At 41.1% G+C, this 25,493-nt stretch overlaps 1 protein-coding gene across 1 annotated transcript in view; it reads right to left on the bottom strand.

The window, feature by feature from the left end:
- Window positions 1–4,185: 4,185 nt before the first annotated feature.
- Window positions 4,186–25,493, bottom strand: part of aqr (aquarius intron-binding spliceosomal factor) — a 71,300-nt gene continuing 49,992 nt past the window's right edge. The window contains exons 30-36 of the mRNA XM_037695515.1: window positions 24,706–24,893; window positions 24,423–24,594; window positions 18,951–19,121; window positions 12,244–12,329; window positions 7,566–7,740; window positions 5,468–5,572; window positions 4,186–4,587 (exon numbers count right to left, since the gene is read on the bottom strand). Of these exons, the coding sequence (XP_037551443.1) occupies window positions 4,333–4,587; window positions 5,468–5,572; window positions 7,566–7,740; window positions 12,244–12,329; window positions 18,951–19,121; window positions 24,423–24,594; window positions 24,706–24,893 (1,152 nt within the window). The 3' untranslated portion in view covers window positions 4,186–4,332. The remainder of the gene's footprint in view (window positions 4,588–5,467; window positions 5,573–7,565; window positions 7,741–12,243; window positions 12,330–18,950; window positions 19,122–24,422; window positions 24,595–24,705; window positions 24,894–25,493) is intronic.

Genomic DNA, 25,493 nt, shown 5'->3' with positions numbered 1-25,493 from the left:
TTCATTTTCCATTTTCATGCTTTTGCTGTTATTTAAACAACACGAACGAATAATAAAAAGACATTCAGATTTTAAAACCTATACAAATTTAAAACCGGGGTCAACGACAGGTTTCAGACCTTTTCTGTCTCGTAGGTTGGAAGAAAGGTTACCATGCATCGATGTCAGTCACCTCCAGACAAAACAGATGTGACTAGTTCTCCTCTAATGGAAGCCTCGTCTCCAGAGAGGCAGCAGCCTTTGTATCTTCTGCTCATCGCCTCAACACAAGGGCTTGCTGTGTCTCATGTTGTTAGCACACTTTCGACCGATGTTGGCTCCGTCCATGAGCAAGTCAGAGAGTCGGTCCAAACCGAGGCATGTGGTGAGGGGACTGATGAGGCCGTAAAGACCCCCTAAGGTGATGCTAAGAGGCCAGCCAATGCACAGCAGCACCACCAGCCATATGATGCACCAGAAACATGAACCACAGGTGCCCATCCTGTTCTGAAAGAAAGAGAAAACCATCAGAATCCCTGAAAACTGTGAAACAATGGAGGTATTGTGCGAAGCCAAATACTTTAGCTAAGCTGATAAACAGCTCTGACAGGGCACTTTTAAATTGCACGGGGTAGTTTCCTGCCAGCAGCGATGCTTCTGTCACGATGGGCGATTATCAGATCGAGATGTAAACTGATGATGATCTCCAAGTGCTTGTCAGGATTAAAGCAGTTGTCTTTATAAAGCTTGGCAACATCAACAACAACCAGCAGGCCTGTCTGCTCACCGAGGTCCGCTGACCTCTGAATGACACTTTGTTGAAGACTGTCACATTAGTCACTCACTAATAGATCAGCAAAGATCATGCAGGACTTTAATCACAAGCAGAACTGCCAGCACAGATAAATGTGCTGCCATCCTGAGCTCGTTCATGTTTTTACGTCTTAACGTTTCTTATAACGGCATTTTTTTTCCCACAAAATGCTGTTAAGGAGAAAGATCCAGCAGTAAAATCTGCCCTGAGACCCAGTCTTGAAGTTAAGATAGTAGAACTGATGGTTTTATGGGTGTGGAAGTATTGTGTGCCATCAGACGGATTTGTTAGGCGTGTTAAATCTTTGAGACACGATGGTCAGATCCTCCCCTCCAGCCACGGCTGCACTCTGTAACATGCAGTTTCCTGTTTTGACATCATTGTCATGTAAGGTTGGGCAATAAACTACATTCTGCGTGTCTCATGATGGATCCCGTGCTCTTGGTAGAAAAACACACAAACTGTTTCAGATAGAATGACACAACTCAAAATATCACCCTTAGCTTAAAAAACACCGAGTAACACTTTACAATCAGGTACACACAATTTGATTAACTACTAGTGAACGCCTCAAGATCTAATGGTAGTTAACCAGTACTTACTGGAGGAACACACAGCCAAGCCTTATTAAGGGACTACTGGTTTGTTACCACAGAAACAGAGGAGAAATTCTCAATGTGGGTTCTGAATAAACCCTGCACCAGTGAGGTCTCATCTCGTCATAGTCAAAAACCTGTTTCCTAGCGATTACTGGTTTTATTGGATCCTTACCACTAATCAGTGGTAAGAACTGATTTCATAACCTTGAACTGCTGTCATCTTAACTATCTGAGCTGTGACGTCACTGGTGCAGAGTTTATTCAGAACCCAAATACATAATGTCTCCCGTTTCTGTGGTAACAAACCATCCATCCATCCATTATCTTTACCCGTTTATTCCATTTTTGGGTCACGGGGGTCGCTGGTGCCCATGTCCAGCAATCACTGTGCGAGGGGCGGGGTACACCCTGGACGGGTCGCAAGTCCATCACAGGGCCACATAGAGACAAACGAGACAAACAACCATTCACTCTCTCACTCACACCCAGGGACAATTTAGTTACCAATCAGCCTAACATGCATGTTTTTGGACTGTAGGAGGAAACCGGAGCACCCGGAGAAAACCCACGCATGCACGGAGAGAACATGCAAACTCCACCCAGAAAGGCCCCTGGACCGGGGTTTGAACCAGGGACCTGCTCGCTGAGAGGCAGCAGCTCTACCAGTTGCGCCACCGTGCTGCCTGGTAACAAACCAGTAGTCCCTTAATAAGGCTTAGCTGTGTGTTCACCAGTTACTACTGGTTAACTATCCATTAGCTCCTGATTTGTTCCATAGTAGTTAATCAAATTTTGAGTACCTTATTGTAGTTACCAACATATGTATAACATTTTTAAATCATCTCCTTAGATTAGATGCATTTGAGATTATAATCCTACAGCATGCTGTTAGTCTCTTGTTGCTCTTAGCAAAAGTTAGAAAAGAAAACAGTCGACCTGTGAATACCTGTCCTGTGAGTATAAAAGACATGTTCACCTTCAGTAGTAAAAACCTCTGGAGGACGTGAGCGTCTGCTTTTCTCCTCGCTCGTACCAGGCTGCTCCAGACTTTCAGGGACGTTTGTGAGACGTGGCCACTTCCCACCAGTTAGATCTAATGGTCTCCAACAAGGAGCAGCAGCTGGACGGTCACGAGGCCAGCGGGGAGAGAACAGTTAACCTTAAAGTCCTGACAGAGGGAAGTCTTGCACAATGCAGGCCTTCATGTGACTCAGGGAAATATGTCCGTGTCATGCAATTTCACTTTGTTAATGTGACTGGACGTTCAGGATTTGAGATTATTTGATACTTTGTGTCATTGTTGACATTTTCATTTTGCAGTTTAAATTATGCTTACTGGTAATTAATAATCAGAATAATGCCTTATGTGAAATTAGTTCTCTGTATTTAACCCATCACACCTGAGATACACTCAGGTGGTGCAGTGGGCAGCTATGTAAAACCAGAGCGCAATTGGGGATTGGGTGTCCTGCTCAGACACGACGACATGTGGGCATGGTGAGGAGTTGAACCGCGACTTTCTGGTCCCAAGTCGGCTGCCCTACCTCTACACCATCTTGGCTCCCTAGTTAATAAAAATTATCATTCAAATCGTTTGAAATGGGATTCTGTGGAAAGATTGTAAACAATCAATATCGTACCTGTTGGAGATAATTCTTCGAACACCAGTTTAAAGAAAAAGTGCAAATAATCAAAGTTGGACACAAATAATGTTAAACTGGTCACAATGTAAAGGTTTACATCATATCTGCACGAACCTATAAGAAATATTGGTTTTTAAAGATGGCAGCATTCACTTTAATTTTTGCCCTGTTCAGATTAACAATTAGCTTCTTAATCCAGAGTTGAACAAACATTTTTAACTGAGGTTCTAAAACGCATCATAATGTATTTATAGCATTTCCACAATCACTTAAAACACTTTACATTTAGTCTTTGTGGCTCTAAGTAAAAATCTCATTATATCATGTATGACACCTTATCTGATGATGATAACCTCTTTAATCTGACGAGTCATCTTTTGTAATCTCAGATGACAAAGTTCAACTCACTGCTCCAAAACGCTCCTGTGAACTTTTGAGTGCACTCTGTATGAGCAGACATTTTGTGGTTTCACAGTCCAGTGACCGTGTCTCCACGTACATCAACATGTGTCCCACCAGCCTCTTCAGCTGGCTCAGACACAAGCAGCTGTGCTGCTCCACCAGCCTGAGGTATGATGTAACCACCACCAACCTCTGGTGCATGATAATGAATACATTTCCAGTCTGTTTCTGCCTGCAGGGCTGTGGACCGCGTTAACCTCTTCATATTAATTCAATTATGTTTAAATTACCAAGCCCTACTTAACGCTTTGTCTTTTGATGTTAACACAAAGTCTAGTTTCTTAAATGTAGCAGGAAAATCTCAACCCTTCGCCGAGCACGGTGTCGTCAGCGCTGCTCACAAATACATGAATGGTTGAGGAGTTATTGCTGCTGGTTGAGCGAGTGCATCTCCAGAGGGCAGGTTGAAATCCCCCAGCATGCACACTGGCTCTTGCGTGAAGCGACTGACCTACAAATGCAGCTTAGTTGCGGTTCGTATTGCCGGTACAGGTTGAGCCAATCAGATTGGAGTTGAGACGACTCCAGAGGAAGCTGCTGAATGAATGGGACGAGGACAAAAAGAGTTCGATAAAACCTTTTCACGCCCATCGTAGACTTTGTTAGACAGAGTGAGAAAAACGTGACACAAAATGGATTTTCAGCTCTGGAAACAAGTAAAGGTGCAGATGAAATAATTATGTTTTAATAAAGTACTAAATGTCACAATCGGATGTAAAAAAATTAAAAATAAAAAACTTTACAAGGATCTTATTTAGTAGAGGACAGACTCAAATTTACTGACATCACTACTTTCTCCAATTTGTGAATTCTGAACAGTCTGACAGAAGCTGCTCTACTGCTCCTCTGTGCTGTCCTCCTCGCTGTCGCTGTCTCTGCCCGGATGCTCCGGCATCTTGGTGTGGTCGACTGGCTCCTGCTCCTCTCTCTCACTGGTGTCCTCTGTGTCTGGCACAGAGCTCGTCTCTTCTGGTTCGTCCTGCTCCATGGGGGTTTCTTTCTCCGGCTCCTCAGAGGTTTCTGGTGCCTTCTCGGCCGTGGCACCTGCAGCCTCTGTTTGTTGAGGAGGCAGAGCCAGTTTCTGCTGCTGCTGAGGAGCCACAGGAAGAGAGTTCAACACGGAGAGGAAACACATCGTTAACATAAAGTCACACTGTTTTATACAACAACACTATGATCAACTGCTCTAACAGTTTTTATGTTGACTTCACAGACATGGGGTTTGAGTCGGAGGTGCAGTTTAACTGGATTATCTTGCGTGTCTCAATCTACCTCAGGAAAATAAATAATCATGGCTTTTTGGGTGACAACTGGATATATAAAAGTATACACCTAATATAATATTCTTGCATGTTCAGCTTTATCCAAGCATGTTTTGTTATAATGCACAGTTTTGTACAACCATGGGCGGCTGTGGCTGAGTGGTTAGAGCAGTCGTCCTCCAATGCAAGAGTTGGCGGTTCGATTCCGCCAGCAGTCACATGCTGAAGTGTCCCTGGGCAACACACTGAACCCCTCATTGCCTGCGTGTCCCATCAGTGTATGAATGTGATAAAGCTCTTTGTAGAGATCTAGTAGAGTGCTGTATGAATGGGTACATGAGGCACAGATTGTAGTGTAAAGTGCTTTGAGTGTCTCGATAAGATAGAAAGGTGATATATATATAAGTACTGTCCATTTACCATTTATAATAATAAAGATCATAAGAGTCAACGGATTTTAGTGTTTTTTCTGCTTTCTAATAAATACAAACACAAAGTAACAGAGAATAAACAAATGATAAAATGTTTAGCTTACTTTCCGTTGTGCATAGTTTTCTTACAGTTTAGAAAGCAAAAATAAAAAGTGAGGACAGAAATGTCCGAACTTTGGTCAGTATTGATTCTGTTATGGGTAATGGTTAAAAATAAATAGACTGCTGGTAAATATTTTGGTTGACCATGAACCATTATGACCTTTTTTTGTTTTACCTGTCTGTACTTCTGGGAGACCTGGATCCTATGCATGTACATCCTGTAGACAAAGTTGGCCATCTCCGGCATGTCCTTCACAACATGGTCAGGCTGTTCATCTCTCTGACGGAGAAGAGCAACGTTAAATAATCAGAAAGTCACGTGAACAAAAAATTGTTGCTAAGACATCATTCATTTTGGCCCCACCTGGGTTAGTATTAGATACTTAAATGTGTATGCCTATGCCCGTTTTATGACCGTCTATTGTTGTCGTTGTCCGTTGTTGTCATCACTCTTTGTTAAGAAATGAGGTCTCTCTAATGAGTCCCCGAGGCTCAACGGGGTTAACCTGTCTAAATAAAGGTTGAATGAAAAAAGTATTAATAGAGGCAAAATATTTGAGATTAAAAATTCTCCGCCTGCTGCTACCTGCTTGTTATTTGTAAGCAAATTTCCCCCTGCAGCTTTCAGTCCTCTCACACTAATCAAACACAGGGTGCAGAGTCAGTAGTTTGATATTATTAGTATGCAGACAGAGTCATGCAGCCTAAACTGAAGAGCGTTAAGAGAGGAATATTCTATGAGCTAAGCTGCTGCCTCATAAATACAGGAGTGAAGCTCACGGCAGTCCTGTGGGCTTCACGTCAGTCAGGGAGACTGGGAGCTTTACTAGTCTGCAACTGAACTGGTGATGGTTTGTCTGCAGGAAAATGTATGCTTTAGAGGCAAGAGCAAACATATTGGTTTACAGTTTCTTCATATCTACCTATGAGCAGTTTAAAAAACCTGCACATATTTATGCAGAGCAGAACGACTTCACGTGAATGTTCTGGTTGAGTGTGTTACACAAAACCTTCCTTTAAATCTGTATCTGTCACCGGCAAAGATTTACTGACTAAGTGGACTAGCTTTGCAGGGGACGCATGTGTGCGCCTGAAAGACACGTCCCTTGTGGGACTGACCAATCAAGTGTCAGAGGAAGTGTCAAAGGCTGTGGGGTATTTTACTCTCCTGTTGCCAGAATTCAGGACCAGACAGAAGCCGTGTCAGGCTGGAGTGGGAGAGTGGATTTGTCTTTTGATCCTTGGGGTTAATAACAGTCGGGCTTTTGTTTACCACACTTGAAAAGAGATGTGCAGAATTAGGCCTGTCGCAATAAACAATGAATCAATTAATCGCATGATAAATTAAAATTATCAGCCTCGTTTTCATTTATCGGCTTTATCATTTCTTCGTGTCTCTCTCTTTCTACTGAAGACACTGGATGACAAAAGGCTCAACTCCGGTGCTCTTCACTGACTCCTCCCTTTCTCTTTAAAATTTGTTTTAATCGTCCAAAATCGCACTTTTGGATCGTTAAAAGCAGCTAAGCTGAGAAGCTAAGCTACGAGCTAAGCTAACAGGCCGACGTTGGGGAAAAAACTTCAGTCTTCTCGAAGCTCCAAAATTCACAGTTGAAACCTGTGCCTTGGTGTAAAAAGTTGTTTTTCTCTGTAAAAAGAAGCTGAGAACTTGTGTACTGATTTTTTATTAAAAGCTTTGTGTGAAAAATGCTATGCTAAAGAGCTCAAACCACACCGAGCGTCCACCATTTTGAGAACCGAATAAAGGAAGGAGAGACAGCCCATGTCATGTCAAGAGGCCTCCCTCCCATTTTTCTTAAAGAGACGCTGCTCACTCCCTCACTATCCATCCATTGGTTCAGTCTTATACTGCCATCCAGTGGTCAAAAACAGGTACTATACTCAAAACAAACTAACCAATACTTCTTCTTACATTTGACAATAATTATTAATTATTGCCAAATTTCAAACAATATTATCGTTTATCGCAATAATTTCTGAGACAATTAATCGGCCAGCAAAATTTGTTATCGTGACAGGCCTACGCAGAATGCAGCTAACAAACCAGGATCTGTGTGTATATGCAGAAATTCTGAAATTCAAAATGTACGATTAGACGTGTGTGTAAGCTGTAGCAGAAATGATGTGGTGGAACGCTGGGGATGACAATTTAGAAAGAAGGTTTTGACTTGGAACTTGTGGAGAATGTGGCACTCTGGTAGCTCATAAAAACACAACAAGGATAGAAAAGTGCAACGCGTGTGTCCACGTACAGCTTGCTCCTGGTTGTAGTACTCATGTGGTCGGATGTGGAGCTGCAGAGGTCTGGCGGTGAGCTGGTTGAAGGCAGGAGTCAGCTCGAAGCAGTTCTGGAAAAGTGACACTCGAGCAAAGATGTACAGACCCAATCTGGCTCTTGACATGGCTACAACTAGACGCCTCACATCCCTGTGGAGGAAAAAAAAAAAAAAGGTGAGAATTGGTTTGACACAAGAGGAAAAAAGATCTGAAGAGACTTGAGTGGGAGGAGAGGAAAGCTGTGAAATTTGAAAAGAAGAAATCCTGTGTACGGGCAAAATCTAAAACCTGGAATCACAGTGGAAATATAACGTAAAGAACAAGGGAGTGTAGGAGGACAGAAGGCTTGAAGAGGGATAAACAGGACTAGGTGAGTGGAACAAATATGAAAGCTCGGAGAAATAAATGCAGGAAAGACAAAGGGCAAAGATAAGCAAGGAAGAAAAATGAGTCAGAAGTGGGAGAAAAGTGGAAAGAGAAGGTTTAGGTTACTGTTATTGCCCTCCACTAGGATTAAAAGAGAGAAGTGTATTTTAACGAGAAAAGGAAGAATCTGGCTTGGCTTGTTCCAACAATAAAACGGTTGTTTCTCTTTACTCAACTGTTCAGGACTGCAGCTCATAATCTCTATATTTCTTTACACAGCAGATCTATACAGCATTTAAAAAGCAAAACATAAAGCCATGAATATGAGGACATGGCAAACACAACTAAAACCTGCACAAATAATGCTCACTGCAGATTTACATCTGGTTTTGTAAGTCACCTTTGTGCAGCATCGTATGCGAATACATATAAAACTCTAATTGTGATACGGAAACGGAGGCAAAAATGTAGTTTATGAAGTCCACCTGAACACCAAGAGATGAAGAGGCTTAATCTTTCAATAAGCATGATGAGTTTCATGTATATTCAAGAAGAAAACACTGTGTGCAGGTAGTAACCACGAGGAGCAGCTTACTGAGGAGATTAATGAGAGAATGGATGCATGATTAAGACAAAATGGTGCAAAGCAGAAGTTAGAAAAGTAAACATCCCACCACAAGAGCAAACACCTCTGACCACTGAGCTGCAGAGGACACGGACCGGTCAGAGGGCAGAATCCCCTGTGGACATGGCACCACCGAGGGACGCCCATCTGGGCTGTGCTGTGAAATAATGGGGCCCAGTGGAGGTTTCAGTGAGCGTGTTTTCAGCTCGGAACGTGTGCATGTCAGAGCTGGTCTGGATCTGAGCTTCCCAGTCAGGGTGTGTGATCCCGAATGTGAGCGTGCCAGTGTGCATCAGTGGGAATGCCTTTTCAGTCAAAGCGAGGGTCAGCTCCTCATATGGTGAGCTGCGTCCCCTGTGGTTGTCATGGCAGCGCATTGCCACAAGGGAAAAAAGCAAGACCAGGAGAGAGCAGAGGTTCATGAGGGCAAAGTCAGCGGCGGACCTCAGTGGGTTTGAGGAAACGGCACGTATCTTAGATCTTCACCCACATCTTGATTCAGATTGATCAGTTCCTCTGCCACAAAGAGCAAGTCTTAAAACCATAAACATGTTTATATTTATCTATTTGGACATCGTTAAAGCAGCACTAATACATGGGTTTTTTTTTGAGCATCTACTTTGTAATGCATGAATGTGAGAGTCAAACGTAGTTACAGCATCCATGATGAAGAGTGCAACCAGCAGACTGCAGGATTTAAAAACAGAAAACAATCAGCGACTACTCTGCAACACAACTGACAAAGGTTGATAACTAGGAAAACTACAGGACTCCTAAAACCCTCGTCTTTGTACAGACGGTTTACTTTTGATTACCGTATTTTCTGGCGTATAAGTCACATCTTTTTGCATAAATTTGTAAGTCCTGCGACTTATACACCGAAGCAACTAAAATACTTTTTTCCCCATATTCATAACGCAATTTGTGACTAACACTTGAAATGTTCATTCATAGACATGAACCAGTAAACATTACCAGTTGCAGCCGCTAGAGGGACCGCTGGGCTTTTATATGTTGTTCGTCTTCCCTGCTACCCCCCTCCCCACACACACACACACAAACGTTCACTAAAGCCCCCAGTATACTCCCACATACGTCTGTACGTGGAGGTACGCGCGTACCTCCGCAGAGCCTGTCTGCGCAAAGCTCAATTTTTACAACTGATTACTCGGTGTCGCATAATAAACTGCCCGGCGATGGACTGTTTTGTATGCGACACCAATGTATTAAATTCCCCTTCTTCATCCCTGATCTGACCTTTTCTTTTGTTTTTTTGCCAAAAGGCAAGTGATCTCTTCCTCCTCTGTTGATGCCATGACTGAAATGAAGAAATGAAGGAATTTGTCACGAGCGAATTAAACTCAGGTCCAGCGTGGCAGCGGGAGGGTCTGGAGAGAGTTCCTGTTGGTCTGGTCTGATGTGTAGGTTGCAGGACCAGCACTCCCTGTTTTTTTTTTTAATTTTTTTATTTTAGATCTTTTTATTAACAACATATAAACACAGAACACTGCTGCGGCTGGGGCTGCCAGCTCTCGTTTTTTTTTTGACCTGTCAATCAATCCAGTAGACGTGTCAGCAAATGACCAATCAGCGACCTCAATTTGTCCCAAAGGTAAACGCCCCTTGTCTGCGAAGCTGCTCTGCAGCCGCTCAGGGTGTGCGCTCGAGTATGAAGTCTCAACCCTCCGCGTACCTCCGCGCAGACGTATGTACGTGCGAGTATACTGGGGGCTTTAGAGACAACTGTGAAAAACGTAACAATTAAAAAGTCCCCAAACAGAAAATCCTATTTTACAGATTACAAAGTGCAGGTAACAAAAATATGCAGACCCAAACTATAATTGAGCAGCATAACGTTTGTAAACGAGTCGGGTCTGTGCAGTCTGTCCGGGGGATTCAACCCGGCAGAAGGGACAGCTGCACGACGGCAGAGGATCCCCCCTCGCGGGGAACATTCCCCACATGTCTGGCTGGCTACCGCCGGGTGCTTTTCCTCCACAGCAGTGTGCCACCCATCCATCCACCTATCAATCCATCCATCCATCCATTCATTCGTCGCAGCTCCAGCTGCAAGCTCTACAGCTTTCCACCGCCGCACGAGCCGGGAGGAAGGGGGCAGCAAAATGCGTGTTCTGTGGTCCCAGGAAGCAGTGGTGCAAGTGGACGAAGGCTCCAGAGCTCGAGGACGAGGCGACGGAGCGGGGAACACGAGCGCCGAGGCGAAATGAAGCTGCTTTGACCATTAAAGTGCATTTATTAGGGAAAAGTTGAACTGAGACACACCTTTGTTGTAATGTCGAGCAAACAAATAATAGTTTTTAAGTGTTAATCTTGTTAAAAGTCCTCCCATGCGCGCTCCCATGGCTGTTATTTGGCAGCCATTCAAATTTTGGCAACATCGGCACACGTTTCCCGGGGGTCAGCGGTGACGCATAATAAACGTGACGCGTAATAAATGCAACCTATATGGCAAAGCGACTTATTTATGTTTTTTCCACATTATTAGACATTTTTAGACTGATGCGACTTGTACGGTGGAGAATACAGTAATACATTTTTCTTATCTGCAATTACAGTTTCCTGTTACGTTTCCCCACTTTTTACTGTTAACTTAATTTTCGGACAGCTCAAAGTGAAGAAAATGATCTTGGCAAGTAGTCTTTGTTGCATCTTAGTATGATATTTCTGGTAAAATGAAAACAACAGAAGATAAGGCAAACTGATTTATGGTTATGCACTGAACACAGAAAATGTGACCCAGGCGTGATGAAAAATCATGAATGAATGATACAAACAGGCTGGGGACATTCAGCAAGAAATTCCATGCCACCTTTAGTGGTCCATTCCCATTTCCAGCTACATGTTGTAACTATAAATAAGAGCAATGATAATAGTCAAATATAGTTCCATGTTTGAGCCCATGAAGAGCTTGTGCTGAAGGCTACGGTATAAGGGGGTGCCTACATTTAGCCACAAAAGAACCATTTTCACAGGAGTTCCAATTTGTGAGCCGTCTCTTGCTGTAATAAAGCTGTGAGCAGAGCAATTCCAACAGCATTTAATGTTCATCACTGGCCAGCATGTCACACTGAAGTGCCGAGGATGAGCTCAGCATCAACCCTCTGTTGACATAAAGTGCAAAGAGCTCATTGAAACTTCAAAAGAGCTAAGAAATGAAAAGGCAGTTTGACCACCAAGCAGTTGAGTGGAATGAGAAGAAGAGGGAGACTGTTAGATAAGACAGCGTTGATGAAAATGAGGGACACGTACGGTTGGAAACCAACTGGACATGAGTGTGAAGACTAATCTATGGAGGCTAACTGGCTGTCCAAAACGTTTGGCTTTTGGATCACAACCCGAGCTATTTGTTATTCCCAGGCCAAGAACCGACGAGCTTCTTTCCTGAAACACCTTCATCCTTCTTGTGTCTACATTCAGCTCAGCAACGTTGTTCATACTGTTAAAATTTAGCTGCAGACAAAAAACAAAAAGTCTTCTGAGAGACATTGTCTCAGGGGAGTTAAGTGTTGGCATTTCTGCTGTTTCACTTGAGGATGTTTATCTTAGATATAGTCCCTATTACACGAGTAAAACCTGCAGGGAGCTTAGAGCTAGTTTGTACCAGGAGCAGTTTTCTGCCGGGCAGGCACTGAAATAATCACCTTAGATGACCCACAGCTTTGGTCCGGACCAGCGAGAGGATGATGTAGTCGTTCTGCTGACCCTGGAATCTGTCCACTGTTGTAACCTGCACAGTAGCAAACACAATCATTATTTGATGCACAAATACACACAAATATCAAAGATCTGTGAACAAAGCTTCAGCTGCTAAAACACTTTGCAAAGGAAACAAGTGTTTGCATTTTAGCCAGGTGGAGGGATTGTGTAAATATTTCTTTGTCTTTCTTTCTTTTTATTTATTTTCGAGAGAGTAAAGATGAGCAACGGTGCCTGCATCACTTCCTTATTGCCGCTATCGCTGAAGGCCACACGGGCAGTCAGGAGCGTTAATGCAGCTTAGAGGGCATTTGCCTCCACTAGCCTCTTAGCAGGGCCCCTGAGAATCAGCTCTGGGGTACTGGAGGGCCACGCACTTCGACTCAATCAGAAGTTATTGCAAAGGGTAAGAAAATGCAAGGCAAGTGGCTTTCTGATAGACATTTAGTCTTTTAATGCTGCACTGCTTAGAAGTACAATCAGCTCCTGAAGAATGCAGCTGTGCCTGTGACACATTTTTAAAATGGAAACTTGGTAAATGAAGAACAGCCTTTAAAGTACTCTGCTCATATGGTCCGACTTACAAATATTAATAAAAAAAATCCTGCTTCCAGGTATTATATATTATACATGACTTATAAACTCTTGCTCTGCAAACACAAACTGTATGTATTCAACCTTTATTTATACAGATTAGTCTCATTGAGCCTCGAGGACTTATTTACAAGAAAGACCTGTTTTTAACAAAGAATGACGACAATAGTAGACAATCAATAAAAGAAAGCATATAAATTGAAAAATAAATTGAAGAAAAATATATTAAAAAATGAAACAAAAACAGCTATGATAAAGTGATATAAAATAGTAAAAACAGGAACATGTCTGAATTGGTTTTTATCATGAACTTAACAGATGTTTGAAGCCACTTAGAGAAGTCAAGGTCGAGAGCTTCAGATCTTTTTGTAAGATATTCCAGGAAACAGGAGCAGAGTAGGAGAAGGCCTTTTGCCTAGTTCAGTCCACACTGAGGGAACACTGCAGGTAATAATGTCCTGAGAGCGCACGCTGTAGCTGCACTCACACAGAGACATGTAGGAGGAGATGTATGAAGGCAACAGACCAAGAAGTGATTTAAAGATGGAAATGTACCAGTGAGAGAGTCTACATGAAGTTAATGGTGACCAGTTAACCAGTGAATACTGGGTGCAATGATGGGTACGATAATCACAGCCAGTTATGAATCTTAGTGCACCATGATAGACAGCATCCAACATCTGCAGGGTTCTTGTAGGAGCGTTAAAAATGTCATCGTAATCAATGGTGGGAAGGAAGGTCACAGATACAAGGCATTTCCTAGCTAGCATTCAGTTAGACAGGATCTGTTTCTGAAAAAGAAACCACGTTTAACTTTCAGTTTCTTTACCAAGTTTTCCACATGGAGCTTAAAAGACATGCGAGTCGACCAAGATACCCAAATATTTATAGGAATCAACAAACTCAATGGGGACACCATTTTATGCATACCGTGAGAACCGATCAACAGAGGATGCCATCTCCTCTGTGTTCTACACTGCGCTCAACCACCTGGAGCAGAAAAACTCTTATGCCCGTATGCTCTTTGTGGACTTCACATCCGCCTTCAACACCATGATCCCCCAAACCCTGATGGACAAACTATTCACACTAGGACTAAGCCCCTCCATTTGCAACTGGGTACTAGACTTATTAACAAACAGACCACAGACAGTGAGGATCCACAACTTCTCCTCCTCCACCATAACCTTCAGCACTGGCTCTCCTCAGGGATGTGTGTTGAGCCCCCTCCTATTTACTCTGCTCACGTATGATTGTGCAGCTACCCATCCAGGCTGTCACATTGTAAAGTTTGCAGATGATACAGCGGTGGTGGGATGCATCACAAACAATGATGAGTCCAGCTACAGGCAAGAGGTGGAACACCTGGAGAGCTGGTGCAAAGAGAATAACCTTCACATCAATGTGAAGAAGACAAAGGAGATGGGGCTTAAAAGAGAGATGTGAATTGACCAAAATACCCTAGTATTTATAAGAATCGACAAACTCAATAGAAACACCATTTGAAGATAAAATAGAAGGAAGAACTGCTGGGACTGACTTCTTGTTTGAAAACAACATCCCTTTGGTTTTGTAAGCGTTTAGCACAAGTTTGAGATGGAACAAATCTGACTGGATGGTGTCGAAAGCGGATTGCAAAAGCTGGAAAACCGTAGCAACCGTTTTAGCTTGACAATAAACGACTCTGTCGTCTGCATAGAAATGTAAGGATAAATCAGGGAAGAACCGACCTACATTACTTATGTAGATTGGTCCTTGATTTGTAGACAGGTCCCTCTTGAAAATAAAGGTCCCTCTTGTAAATAAGTCCTCGTGGCTCAATGAGTCTAGCCTGTATAAATAAAGGTTGAATGAAAAGATTGTGAAGAGGGTGGGTCCTAAGATTGAACCTTGTGGTGCACCATTATTAACAGTTAGATAACTGGAAGAAGTACCATCATGTTGAACACATTGCCACCAAGAGATATTGAGTATCTTGATAAGACAGAAAAGTGCTATATAAGTGCAGTCCATCTACCATTTAATAAATGCATAGCAGCAGTCTGAATTGCAATCATATTGATTTGTAGGATGCCTAAAGAATCCTATCTGCACTTTACTGTACAGAAATGGAAACATATAAACTCAAAGCATAGCAGAAACAGGTTACTGTGTCCTCCATGGATCCACACACCAGAAGGGATCAATAGGACATCAAATACCATCAAGAAGCTGCACAGTCTCAGGACTACATGACCCTGAATAAGAGTGAGCCATGTTGAATAAATCATCTTGTGGCTGTGGTTACCTCCTGATCTCCTAATGTCACTAAGTAAACCTGGAAACCTACAGAGCCCCCTCTGGAATAAAAATGGGTGTAGGAAGTGTGTGTGTAAATGTGTGAAGGAGTGAACTATGGAGGCTAATGTGGTATTTATTTATGTACCCTTGAAGTTCTGTAGAACAGGTGCAACACCACAGGCAAAAATATGTGTTGGTTTTACGATAGCATGAAGAATGGTGGGCTGTGTGTTTGAGCTATGCATTCACTGTATATCTGCATGTATGTGTCCACACACACAAAAGACAAGGGAGGCTTCTGACACGTAGTTATTCTTAGCCCTCAGTCACAGAGCCAATATCGACCGTCTCCCTAAGGTGCAGCTTTTTGCATGGTGTTTAGTTATTTATAAGGAATCTTCCAGAGAGGGAATTACAGAGGTCATGTCAATGTGACACACACGTCTATAGACATAAGGAAACACACACACACAAACACTGGCACAAAAAAACACACAGTTATTTAAACACAGTTAGCTTGTCCCTAGTTGCTATTCTATTCATTCATGGTAATTACTTCATGGAATGTGCAGAAATCCTAAAATGTGAATCGTAGCAAATTAAAGACCACGTTTTCTACTTTTGTCAACACTTCCTCAACATGCTGGTTCCAGTCACATCGCTTCCATGTCATTAAATTACTTCTAATCCATCCATCTATTATTCTTTACCCGCTTCTTCCTTTTCGGGTCACGGGGGTCACTGGCGCTCAAGTCCAGCAGTCACTGTGCGAGAGGCGGGGGACACCCTGGACAGGTCTCCAGTCCATCACAGGGACACACAGAGACAAAGTACCATTCACTCTCTCACTCACATCTAGGGTCAGTTTAGTTAACCATCAGCTTAACTTTCTAATCCATGTTAAAAAAAGTTTGTAGTCACATGTATAAAGTAGATGCACCAAAACTGAAACTTAAAAATACTTCTTATTGAACTGTTATTGATCTATGTGTTTTGTATTCCAACTACAGGAGATCTCTGTTGTAGATGTTTTCTGATCTGAATACAATTGTAATGTTTTAAAATGACGCTTCAGAACAGAGAAATCCAGAAGAACTCAACCCATAAAGAATTTATGAAATAAATTATAAACTGAGCAAATACCATGATTGTCAGGTTTTGATGTTGTTAGAAGTGTCTGTGTTGTTTTAGGCTGTGACTGGTGCTAACTGGTTTTTCTTTCCCGTCTTTTGTGTCTAATTAAAGTCATTAGAGTAAAGTAAGCTGGCTGCTGACATTTGCTTGGTTTTAGCTATTGTGACACATTGTCAGGCACACAGTGGACCCAGTGCTCAGCGTGTGACCTTTCAGCTGTTCAGCATTTTGCCACAAGAGCCCCCCCCCCCCTTTTTTTTTCTTCATCACGCTCCCTCGCTGGCCATCTTTCATTTCAGCAAATCCAGCAGCCTGTCACTCCTGTCACTTTGTCACTGGGCATGCACACTGACTAAGGATGTGAGCACACTGAATGATGCTTTGTCTTAACGTTGCAGGACATTTTCGATGGCTAAGCACAATTTGAGGTTCCCTGTCAAAACAGGGAACATACCTCAAGAGAAAACAAGGAGGTACAGCAACAAAGCACAAAATATAGACTATAAGGTAATCAGCAAGAACTTTTATCCTGCTGATTAAATATACTGTTAATTTGTACTCTGTTTTAATACAATAATCAATGGGATCCACTTCCTGAGTGACTGCTTTTGGAGGATTATGTCAGAGTCAGAGTCAGAGTCAGAGTTTCTTTATTGTCATTCGCACCTCATGTGGTACATGTGGTGGAGCGAAATTATGTACACGGGGTCCCAGTTACATCCAACAATAAAATGTATAAGAAAAACAGTAATGACATCTAAGATATGAACTAAGAAAAACATCAACTAAATATACACTAAGCACTCATAACATAAAACATTGAACATCAGGACAAACATGAACATGAGTCTGTGAGCAGATGTGCACGCATGAACACATCAACATTGAAACAGATCAGCAGCAACATGAAACAGATCAGCAGCAACATGATATGGTTTTTCACAGTGATTATTCTGGTTAGAGATTCATGAGTCTAACAGCCTCAGGGTAGAAGCTGTTCCTCAGTCTAGTGGTTCTACACTTAATGCTCCTTAACCTCCTTCCTGAGGGGAGTGGGGCAAAAAGTGTGTGTGCTGGGTGGGTGGGGTCCTTCATGATGCAGGTGGCCCTCTTCCTGCATCTGGAGGTGTAGATGTCTGTGATGGTGGGGAGACTGATTCCAACAGATTTCTGTGCAGCCTATGTCCAGGTATTGTATGAATTACCTCCTTTGAGGTTTTCAGAACACACAGTTTGAGGATGAGAGCCACAAATTACAAAAGTTGGCATAAAACTAAAAAATAGGGGTGCACCGATTGCAGTTTTCTGGCCAATCACCGATTTCTAGAAAGTCTGGCCTGCTGATTCCAATTTTGGCTGATTCCGATGTTGTTTTATAAGCGACACTGTCAGGTGTTATAAGGTCACAATGCACCTTCAATTTACCAATATTGTTTAATTGAAAAACATACTGTTGAACAGTATCCTAGAAACAATACAAACTTGTTTTAACTGGCCATGAGGTAGTGCTCTGAAATATAAATGAAGTTCAGACAATTGTTTTTAAAACAAAAAAAAATTGGTAAAATCGGTTTCTCATGTAAGTATCGGACGATTTCCGATTTCCCAAAATTAAGGAAATCGGGGGCGATTTATCGGTGCACCACTAATTATTTGTGTTTTACATTTAAAGTTTACAGTTTAAAATATTTTCCCAACAAATGCTAGATCCTGTCTAGAGAAATATGATAAATTAATGACATTTCTTTCTTTTTTTTAAGCACTGCTCAAAAAGAGTGTCCACTTGAGCTCTATTGGTCTTATGATCTGTAGCTGTTCCAACTGTCTTATGATCTAAAAGAGCCATTGTGCCATTTCTAAACATTTTTTTATTTATTGGCGAATCAAGTCTGCCTATAAAATAAACTACCATACACTCTCTACTACTAAAAGGAATCACTAAAATTTACCTAAAATAAATACTGTATGCGGCACTAAAAGATGAAAACAGTAAAACTGTTAATAGAAATGATCAAGTGTATTTAAACTGGACTAACAGAACGAGAAGGTTTGCATCCGTAGTCATGGGAAACAGAAACACCAAAGCCCTGGAGATCTGTGAATTTCTTTCTTAGTGCAACCAAAGATTAGACGTTGAACTTCAGCTGACATCTGGGGGCGTGAAGAAACTTTTTTTTGGCATATTTGGTATGTTGTTTTTGCTCCCACTTAAACAGTTTGAGTCCTACACATAGATAAGGTTAAAATATGCCTGTTGGGGCTGTGGATTACTTCCAAATAAGATGTAAAAATTATTTTTAAGTTAAAAGAGAATTGGCTGGAAGAATATTCAAAGTTATAAAAATTTGCCAAAACCATATTAATTACCACAAAGACCACTAAGCCTTGCTGAGCAGCCTCTAATGACACTGTAGCTATGTGACATTTTGGATTAGGCTGGATTTAGTTCTTTGACCCCTTTCTAGAAAATATTGTGTTTAAATGTCATTAAGTTGTTACGCCTATGGATGAAGTAGATTAGCAATATATTGTAGATCCACACAAATTATTATTATTACATATCACCAACAATAATTTGGGTTGCATTTTGTATACAGCTGTTAGTACCTGCCAAGTGGTATATTCCTATTACGGTAGTTCTTACCTTGTTAGGCTGTCCAAAGTACGAATTTCCAGCACATCGTTGGTTGATGACATCCCTTATAAGGTGTTTTTGTCCATTGTAGGTGGTCAGGATGCTGATACGCTCAGACGGGTAACCCAACAGACGCATGTACATGTAGAGAGCCACGCAGTACTCTGCCTCTGCCAGGTTCTTCACAGAAAGACAAAAGAATGTGTTACATGAGATAGTCAATGTTCTACAAAACATGCATTACCTTAGGCCTAAGAGAAGTGTGACAATTGTTGAATAGTTTTGTGCGTTTTAAATTACTTCAAAGTGCCACAGAAAATTAAAAAAATACTTTACACAGGAGAATGTGTTCACTGAATCACTATACTCAAAGCTATCCGTTTTCTTTTTCTTGTATGTATCTTGCTTAAATTATTTTATCACCTGTTGAGTGTAAGACTTGTGAGGCAGGAAAGACTCAACAGATTTCTAATTGATGAAGGTCACATCCAAAGCTCTTCTATATAACGTATTTGTCAAAAATACAAAAGTTGGGGAAAGAGAGTTGTACTTTCCGTCATGTGAAATAAAATCATAAAATATTTTGTACATCTAGGCTTCAGCATAAAAGGTTTAAAATCCTACAAATCTTCAATAAAAGTATTTACACAACTTTTACAGGATTGTGAAATACATCAAATATAAATAATCTCTTGTCTTTGACTCTTCATCTTTAGAACTTGGATCTAGACGTGTTTTTTTTCCCCAGTATGAGTGAATAGAACTGGAAAATGTCATTCACAAACTTTCTGAATAAACATTCAGCTTTGTGAGTCTCAGCACCAAGATTACTCTCCAACTATCCAAGTGACAGAAAACAAAGAAGAAAAGCCAACAGCATGCATTATTCATTCGGTTTCAATTAAACGTGGACTGCAGCCTCACATCTCTGGTATTAATTTATGCAGCTTCATTACCAGTTCCTGGTCCAGCTGCACTGGAATCAACACATCAAAAACAATGACAGCCTTTGTTCCTCTTATCCTGTTACCTGCCAGCAATTGGCAAAAATACATATTTAATAAATCATACTATGCGTCTCCAAAGACAGTTTACTCAGGACGGTTAACATGAGCTATAACTTTAAGTAAACAAGAATTACATACTAAATCACTGTACAGTTTCCACCATACTTGCTTGTGGATACCTATCTGACAAGGAATACTATAAGTATTTTGTGACAGAGTAAAAACAACAGAGTTAGTTTCTTTCAATGGTAGATTGAAATACATTAAAACTAACAAGACTGCTCCCAAATTGGTTTCAAGGCGAAACCTGACACAGGAACAACAAACAAGCATGTCTCGCACATACACTGCATCTGGAAAGTATTCACAGAGCTTCATTTCTTCCACATTTTGTCGCTTTATTCCAAATTGTATTCAATTAATTTCTTTCCTCAAAATTCTACACATAATACCCCATTATGACAATGTGAAAATGAGGAATAATAAAGCTGACATCTGGCTGACATTCCCACCATAGCTCAGCTCATGCGCACAAAAAGATCAAATTGAATTAAACCAAAATTGAACCAAAACATCTAACAGAAATTGCAGTATCCAAACTTCAAGGTCACAAACAGACTGGTTTTAACTTGTGGCCTGAGACGACATAAAGACTGAGGGCCACAGGATGAACTGAAGATGAAAGAAAATGTTGCACAATGTCTCGAAGATAGAAATACTACTTGTAATAGTAAAAAAGGAATACATCTAGACTACCTGTAAGTTCAGTATGCTGACACCTCCCATACAGTGTAAAATGTGCCATGTGAAGATAAACTGGCTGATGAATGGATGACAGAAGCAATGGATTTAGATAAGTATCTTAATGGTAATGAGCCGTTTGACAGCGCTGAACTACTACAAATGCACTGAAGCTTAACGTGGAAAGTGCTTTAGCAGGTGAAGGAGTAGTAACAGACCTTTGGACTCTCTGTGGACACGTGCATTTATTCATTTTTTTGGTGATTTATTCACTGTTGCAGTGTCAAGCACAGCAGGTGCAGTTTGTTCAGCTGAAAGATGACCAGACAATTGCTTCTCTTGCGTCAAATGTGTTCCCTTTGTTTCTGAGTAAAGTTTGTGAGCATGTGCGTCAGGCAATGACAGTTATCTTGGCAGTTCCCTTGGGAAGCCTGAAAATGGCAAGAGGCAAATGGATGTGAAATTCATGTGACTGGCTGCCTTGAGAAAGGCACATGGTTTGAATTTGAGAATAATAAGAAGCTTCAGGGATGCAGGCATGCAGTGTGGAACACAGCTGTACTGTTTTTGGAGACGCAATGAGCCTGTTGGTGACAAAGACAGAAAATGTAATTTTTTTAAATAATTGGACAAGACCAGTTTAATATAAAATTAAGCCTCATTGACTTTTCAATATTACAAACATGCCGTTTTAAAGAATTCCTTTCTATCAGATATAGCAGTTTTGGTGAGCAATTAAAAAGTTATGGTTTCTACTATAGTTTTCAATAATAACTTTTAAGATATTTTAAGTATATTATTATGACAAATCTGTACCAAAATATTTCATCTGATACAAGTGACAATAATAGTTTTGCTGCTGAAAGTTAAAATAAAACTCAAGTGAGTGTGAGATGAAAGTGCTATGTGTTATCAGAGCCCTTAATGACTACATTTGCTCTCTGCATTTGACCCATCACACATGTGAGATGCACACAAGTGGAGCAGTGGAGCAGCTATAAGCTGAATGGGGAGCAGTTAAGGATTACAGTACAAGGCATATGGGCATGGTGGGGAATCAAACTTGCTGTGCCACAGATGCCCCTAAAAGTCTGATATTCTACTGACTGTCCAATCCATGCTTGATCCAACAGTCTTCACGACCTACTATACTACAAATAATTTTGAGAAACACACATCTGGCTTTTGCCCAGGGGCAGTTGGTTATAAGTGCTATATGTTGTCATCATTGTATGTTCCCATACAATGACAAAATTGGTTCTCTGCCTCTGCGGGTGCCCATCGCACCTGGGATACACCCAGGTGGAGCAGTGGGCAGCTATTGAGTGCTCAGGGAGCAGGTAGGGGTTAGGTGTCTTGCTCAGAGACACCACAACATGTGAAAATGGCTGAGAGTCGAACGGCGACTTTCTGATCCCAAGTCGGCTGCCCAAACTCTACCCCATCTTGACCCCCTTTTGGTTATCTTTCAATCAGAGGATGAGTGTCCTTGGGCACCCCCCCCCCCCCCCCCCACACACACACACACAGCCTACAATATGTGTATGTGTGTGGGGGGAGGGGTGTGTGCACGTTTCTGTTTCAAGTTACCTTGTAGGGACCAATTTTACAAAAAATCATGCATTGTGGGAACCAGCTGCATATTTATGGGGACCAAAGCCAGGTCCCCATAGTCTCGTTGAGAGGTTAGGGGTTAGGTTTAGGACTAAGGTGTGAATTGTGGATGGGCTAAGGTTAGGCATGTATTAGTAATGGTTAGGTTTAGGGTAAGGGTCAGGCTATAGAAAATGAATGAAAGTCAATGCAAAGTCCCCAAAAAGTATGTTTACAAGAATTTACGTGTGTAAACATGTGTGTGTGTGTGAACTAAAAACATTATAAATATGGACCCATTAGTTTAATTTTTCTTCAACAAAAAATATACAGGTACGAGCCTCCTATTGGAAAATTACTGTTTGGAAGATTATCTTTCAGCTGGTAACAAGTTATTTAACCCCAACTGGTGCAATGAGTTGCTTCTCATTTCTTAAACAACCATGTTGAAAGACGCATGGCGTGGTCGTGGAAAAGATGTCAGTCTGTTTGCGAAGGGTCAAATCATTGTCATCAAGCAGAGAAAACATCAAGGAGATTGTAGAAACTACTAAAATTGGGTTAAGAACTGTCCAACGCATTATTAAAAACTGGAAGGATAGTGGGGACCGATCGTCTTAGAGGAAGAAATGTGACCGGAAAAAAATCCTGAATGATCGTGATCAGCGATCGCTTAAACGTTTGATGAAATCAAATCAAAGAAAACAACAGAAGCACTCAGGGCAGTGATTAATAGAGAAACATTTCCACATGCACAATGTGAAGAACTCAAGGAATTGGGACTGAACAGCTGTGTAGCCTTAAGAAAACCACTAACCAGTGAGGCTAACTGGGAAAAAATACTTCAGTTTGTTAGGGAGCATAAAGATTGGACTCTGGAGCAATGGAAGAAGGTCATGTGGTCTGATGAGTCCAGATTGACCCTGTTCCAGAGTGATGGACGCATCAGGGTAAGAAGAGAGGCAGGTGAAGTGATGCACCCATCATGACTAGTGATCAATGCAAGATCTTGTTGAAAAATTAATGAAACACTGGATGGAAATAGATCTTGTGGCGTTGTAGAAGTTTATTGAAACAATGACACAGTGAATGCATGATGTGATCAAAGATAAAGGCGGTCCAACCAAATATTAGTGTGTGACCTTTTTTTTGGTGGTGACTTTTTTTTTGGCCAGGCAGTGTATATTTGCTGCCTTTAAAAGTAACATTAGAAATCCTGAGTTCAGCTTAAAAAGAAACATGCTACAAGTCAGTCAGACCCTTGACTTAGATGAGTAATTTATTGTTCATTAAAAAAGCAATCTGCAGAGATATTAGTATAAGTAATGCATGTTACTAAGTTTTGCGTAGGAGCAACGGGATAATTTATCATCTAACTTGCACAGCTACTAAATTAGACCTTTAACAAACCTAAAACAAACTCATGCTCTGTTATGAATAACATGTTAAGAAGGTGCAGATAAAAACACAAAAAGTAATAAAAATAGATATTGGTTGCTGGGCAACAGAAAGAAACAAAGTATGAGATAGTATCAGGAGCTTTACATAGTAAGAGATGAGCTTTTTAAATTTTAAAAAGATTGTAAATGTTCATAGCACTGGGGCTAAAGAGATAAAAATAAATGTAGTAGTGCTGTACATGTGAACTGGAACGGTACAGGAGGATTCTGAAAAACCTCACAACTCCTACCAAACGCAGGCTAGGCTTTATGTTTACCTGAGCTTCTGGTATTTAATAAAACTCAAGAGCTTGAGTAAATAACATCTGTGCACAATTGGAATAAAATATGTATTGATTGTACGATAAAGTGAGGCCAATTTAAATAAAACATAAAAACACAAAACACGTTCAGATCAGTTTAAACGATCCACACTGGAATTAATCTTACTGTAAATTTAATTGTGTTTAAACACACTATTTGTCATAATTTTTATAAATGTGATTTTTTTGTTGTTGTTGTTGTTTGGTTTAACTTATTTCTTCTTTTGCATAACTACTTTTTGTTGTATTTTGCATTTTGAGGCATAATTGTTGATATGCAGATGTAACAAACATAAAGTAATGAACAAGTTTAGGTAATATCTCATTTGTACACAACTGGTTGGACTTTGTGTATAGTTGAAGTGTTTTACTTCTGACCTGGTAAAAGTAAGGATTGGGTTCAGATTCTCCCACTCCATTGAAGTCTTCCACGTTAATTAGCTGAAAGTCAAACATCAGGCCAGGGTTGGGCACCTGGAACTCAGGCAGCTGCTGGACATGAGGCAGGTTACCAAGATGTTTGTAGCGCCAGTTGTAAAGATTACAAAGGCTGGGGAAAAGAACCAGACACATAATGACATCTATAGTGCAGAACAGGCCAATCTAAAATGAAGTCTGTTAAAACTGATTCTAGTGTTACACTCTTGGGGGGAAGACTCACCTTGCACGAGCACGGCCCTGTGCATCCAAGTCTATAGTAGGAACACCTAGACGCACAAATCGGGTGAAGAGAGACTGCTCCATGTTGGAGTACTTCTGGAACGCCATGTTCTTGATGACCGGAGGCAGCTGGTGGTGGTCTCCAATCATGATCCAACGCTTTAGCCGACTGTAGCCATCCTCTGGGTTCTAAAGATGATAGAAAATACAAAAGAAGGTAAGAAATCTTGTCACACAAACATCAATTCTGTGAAAAGAAATCCTATAAAAAACATGACTAAACTGGTACTTTGCATATTAATTATGAATTAACGTCTGACATGTATGTCAGATGTTGATATACCCTTCGTAATAGTACGGTATTTTCCTCCGTATAAGTCGCATCAGTCCAAATATGTCTAATAAAGTGGAAAAATCCATAAATACGTCACTTTGCCATAGCAGTCGCATTTATTATGCGTCACCGCTGACGTGTCGTGTTTGTTACATGTCACCACTGACCACTCGGAAATGTGGACTGGTGTTGTACCAAAAATCGATTGGCTGCTGCCAAATGGTGACCGCGGGAGCATGCACGGGAGGACTTGAACAAGAATTTAACATTTAAAAACAAATTATTTGTTTGCTCAACATTATAGTAAAGGTGTGTCTCAGTTGAACTTTTACTTAATAAATGCACTTCAATGGTCAAATCAGCTGCATTTCAAAAGTATTGCTGTAGGGCTGCAACAACGAATCGATAAAATCAATAAAAATCGATGATTAAAAGGGTTGGCAGCGAATTTCATT

The sequence above is a fragment of the Nematolebias whitei genome, chromosome 21 (genome assembly GCF_014905685.2).
Source record: "Nematolebias whitei isolate Nwh7 chromosome 21, NemWhi1, whole genome shotgun sequence".
NCBI classification, from domain to species: domain Eukaryota; kingdom Metazoa; phylum Chordata; class Actinopteri; order Cyprinodontiformes; family Rivulidae; genus Nematolebias; species Nematolebias whitei.
The sequence above is the reverse complement of the archived record's forward strand: the minus strand, read 5'-3'. Positions and strand labels throughout refer to the sequence as shown.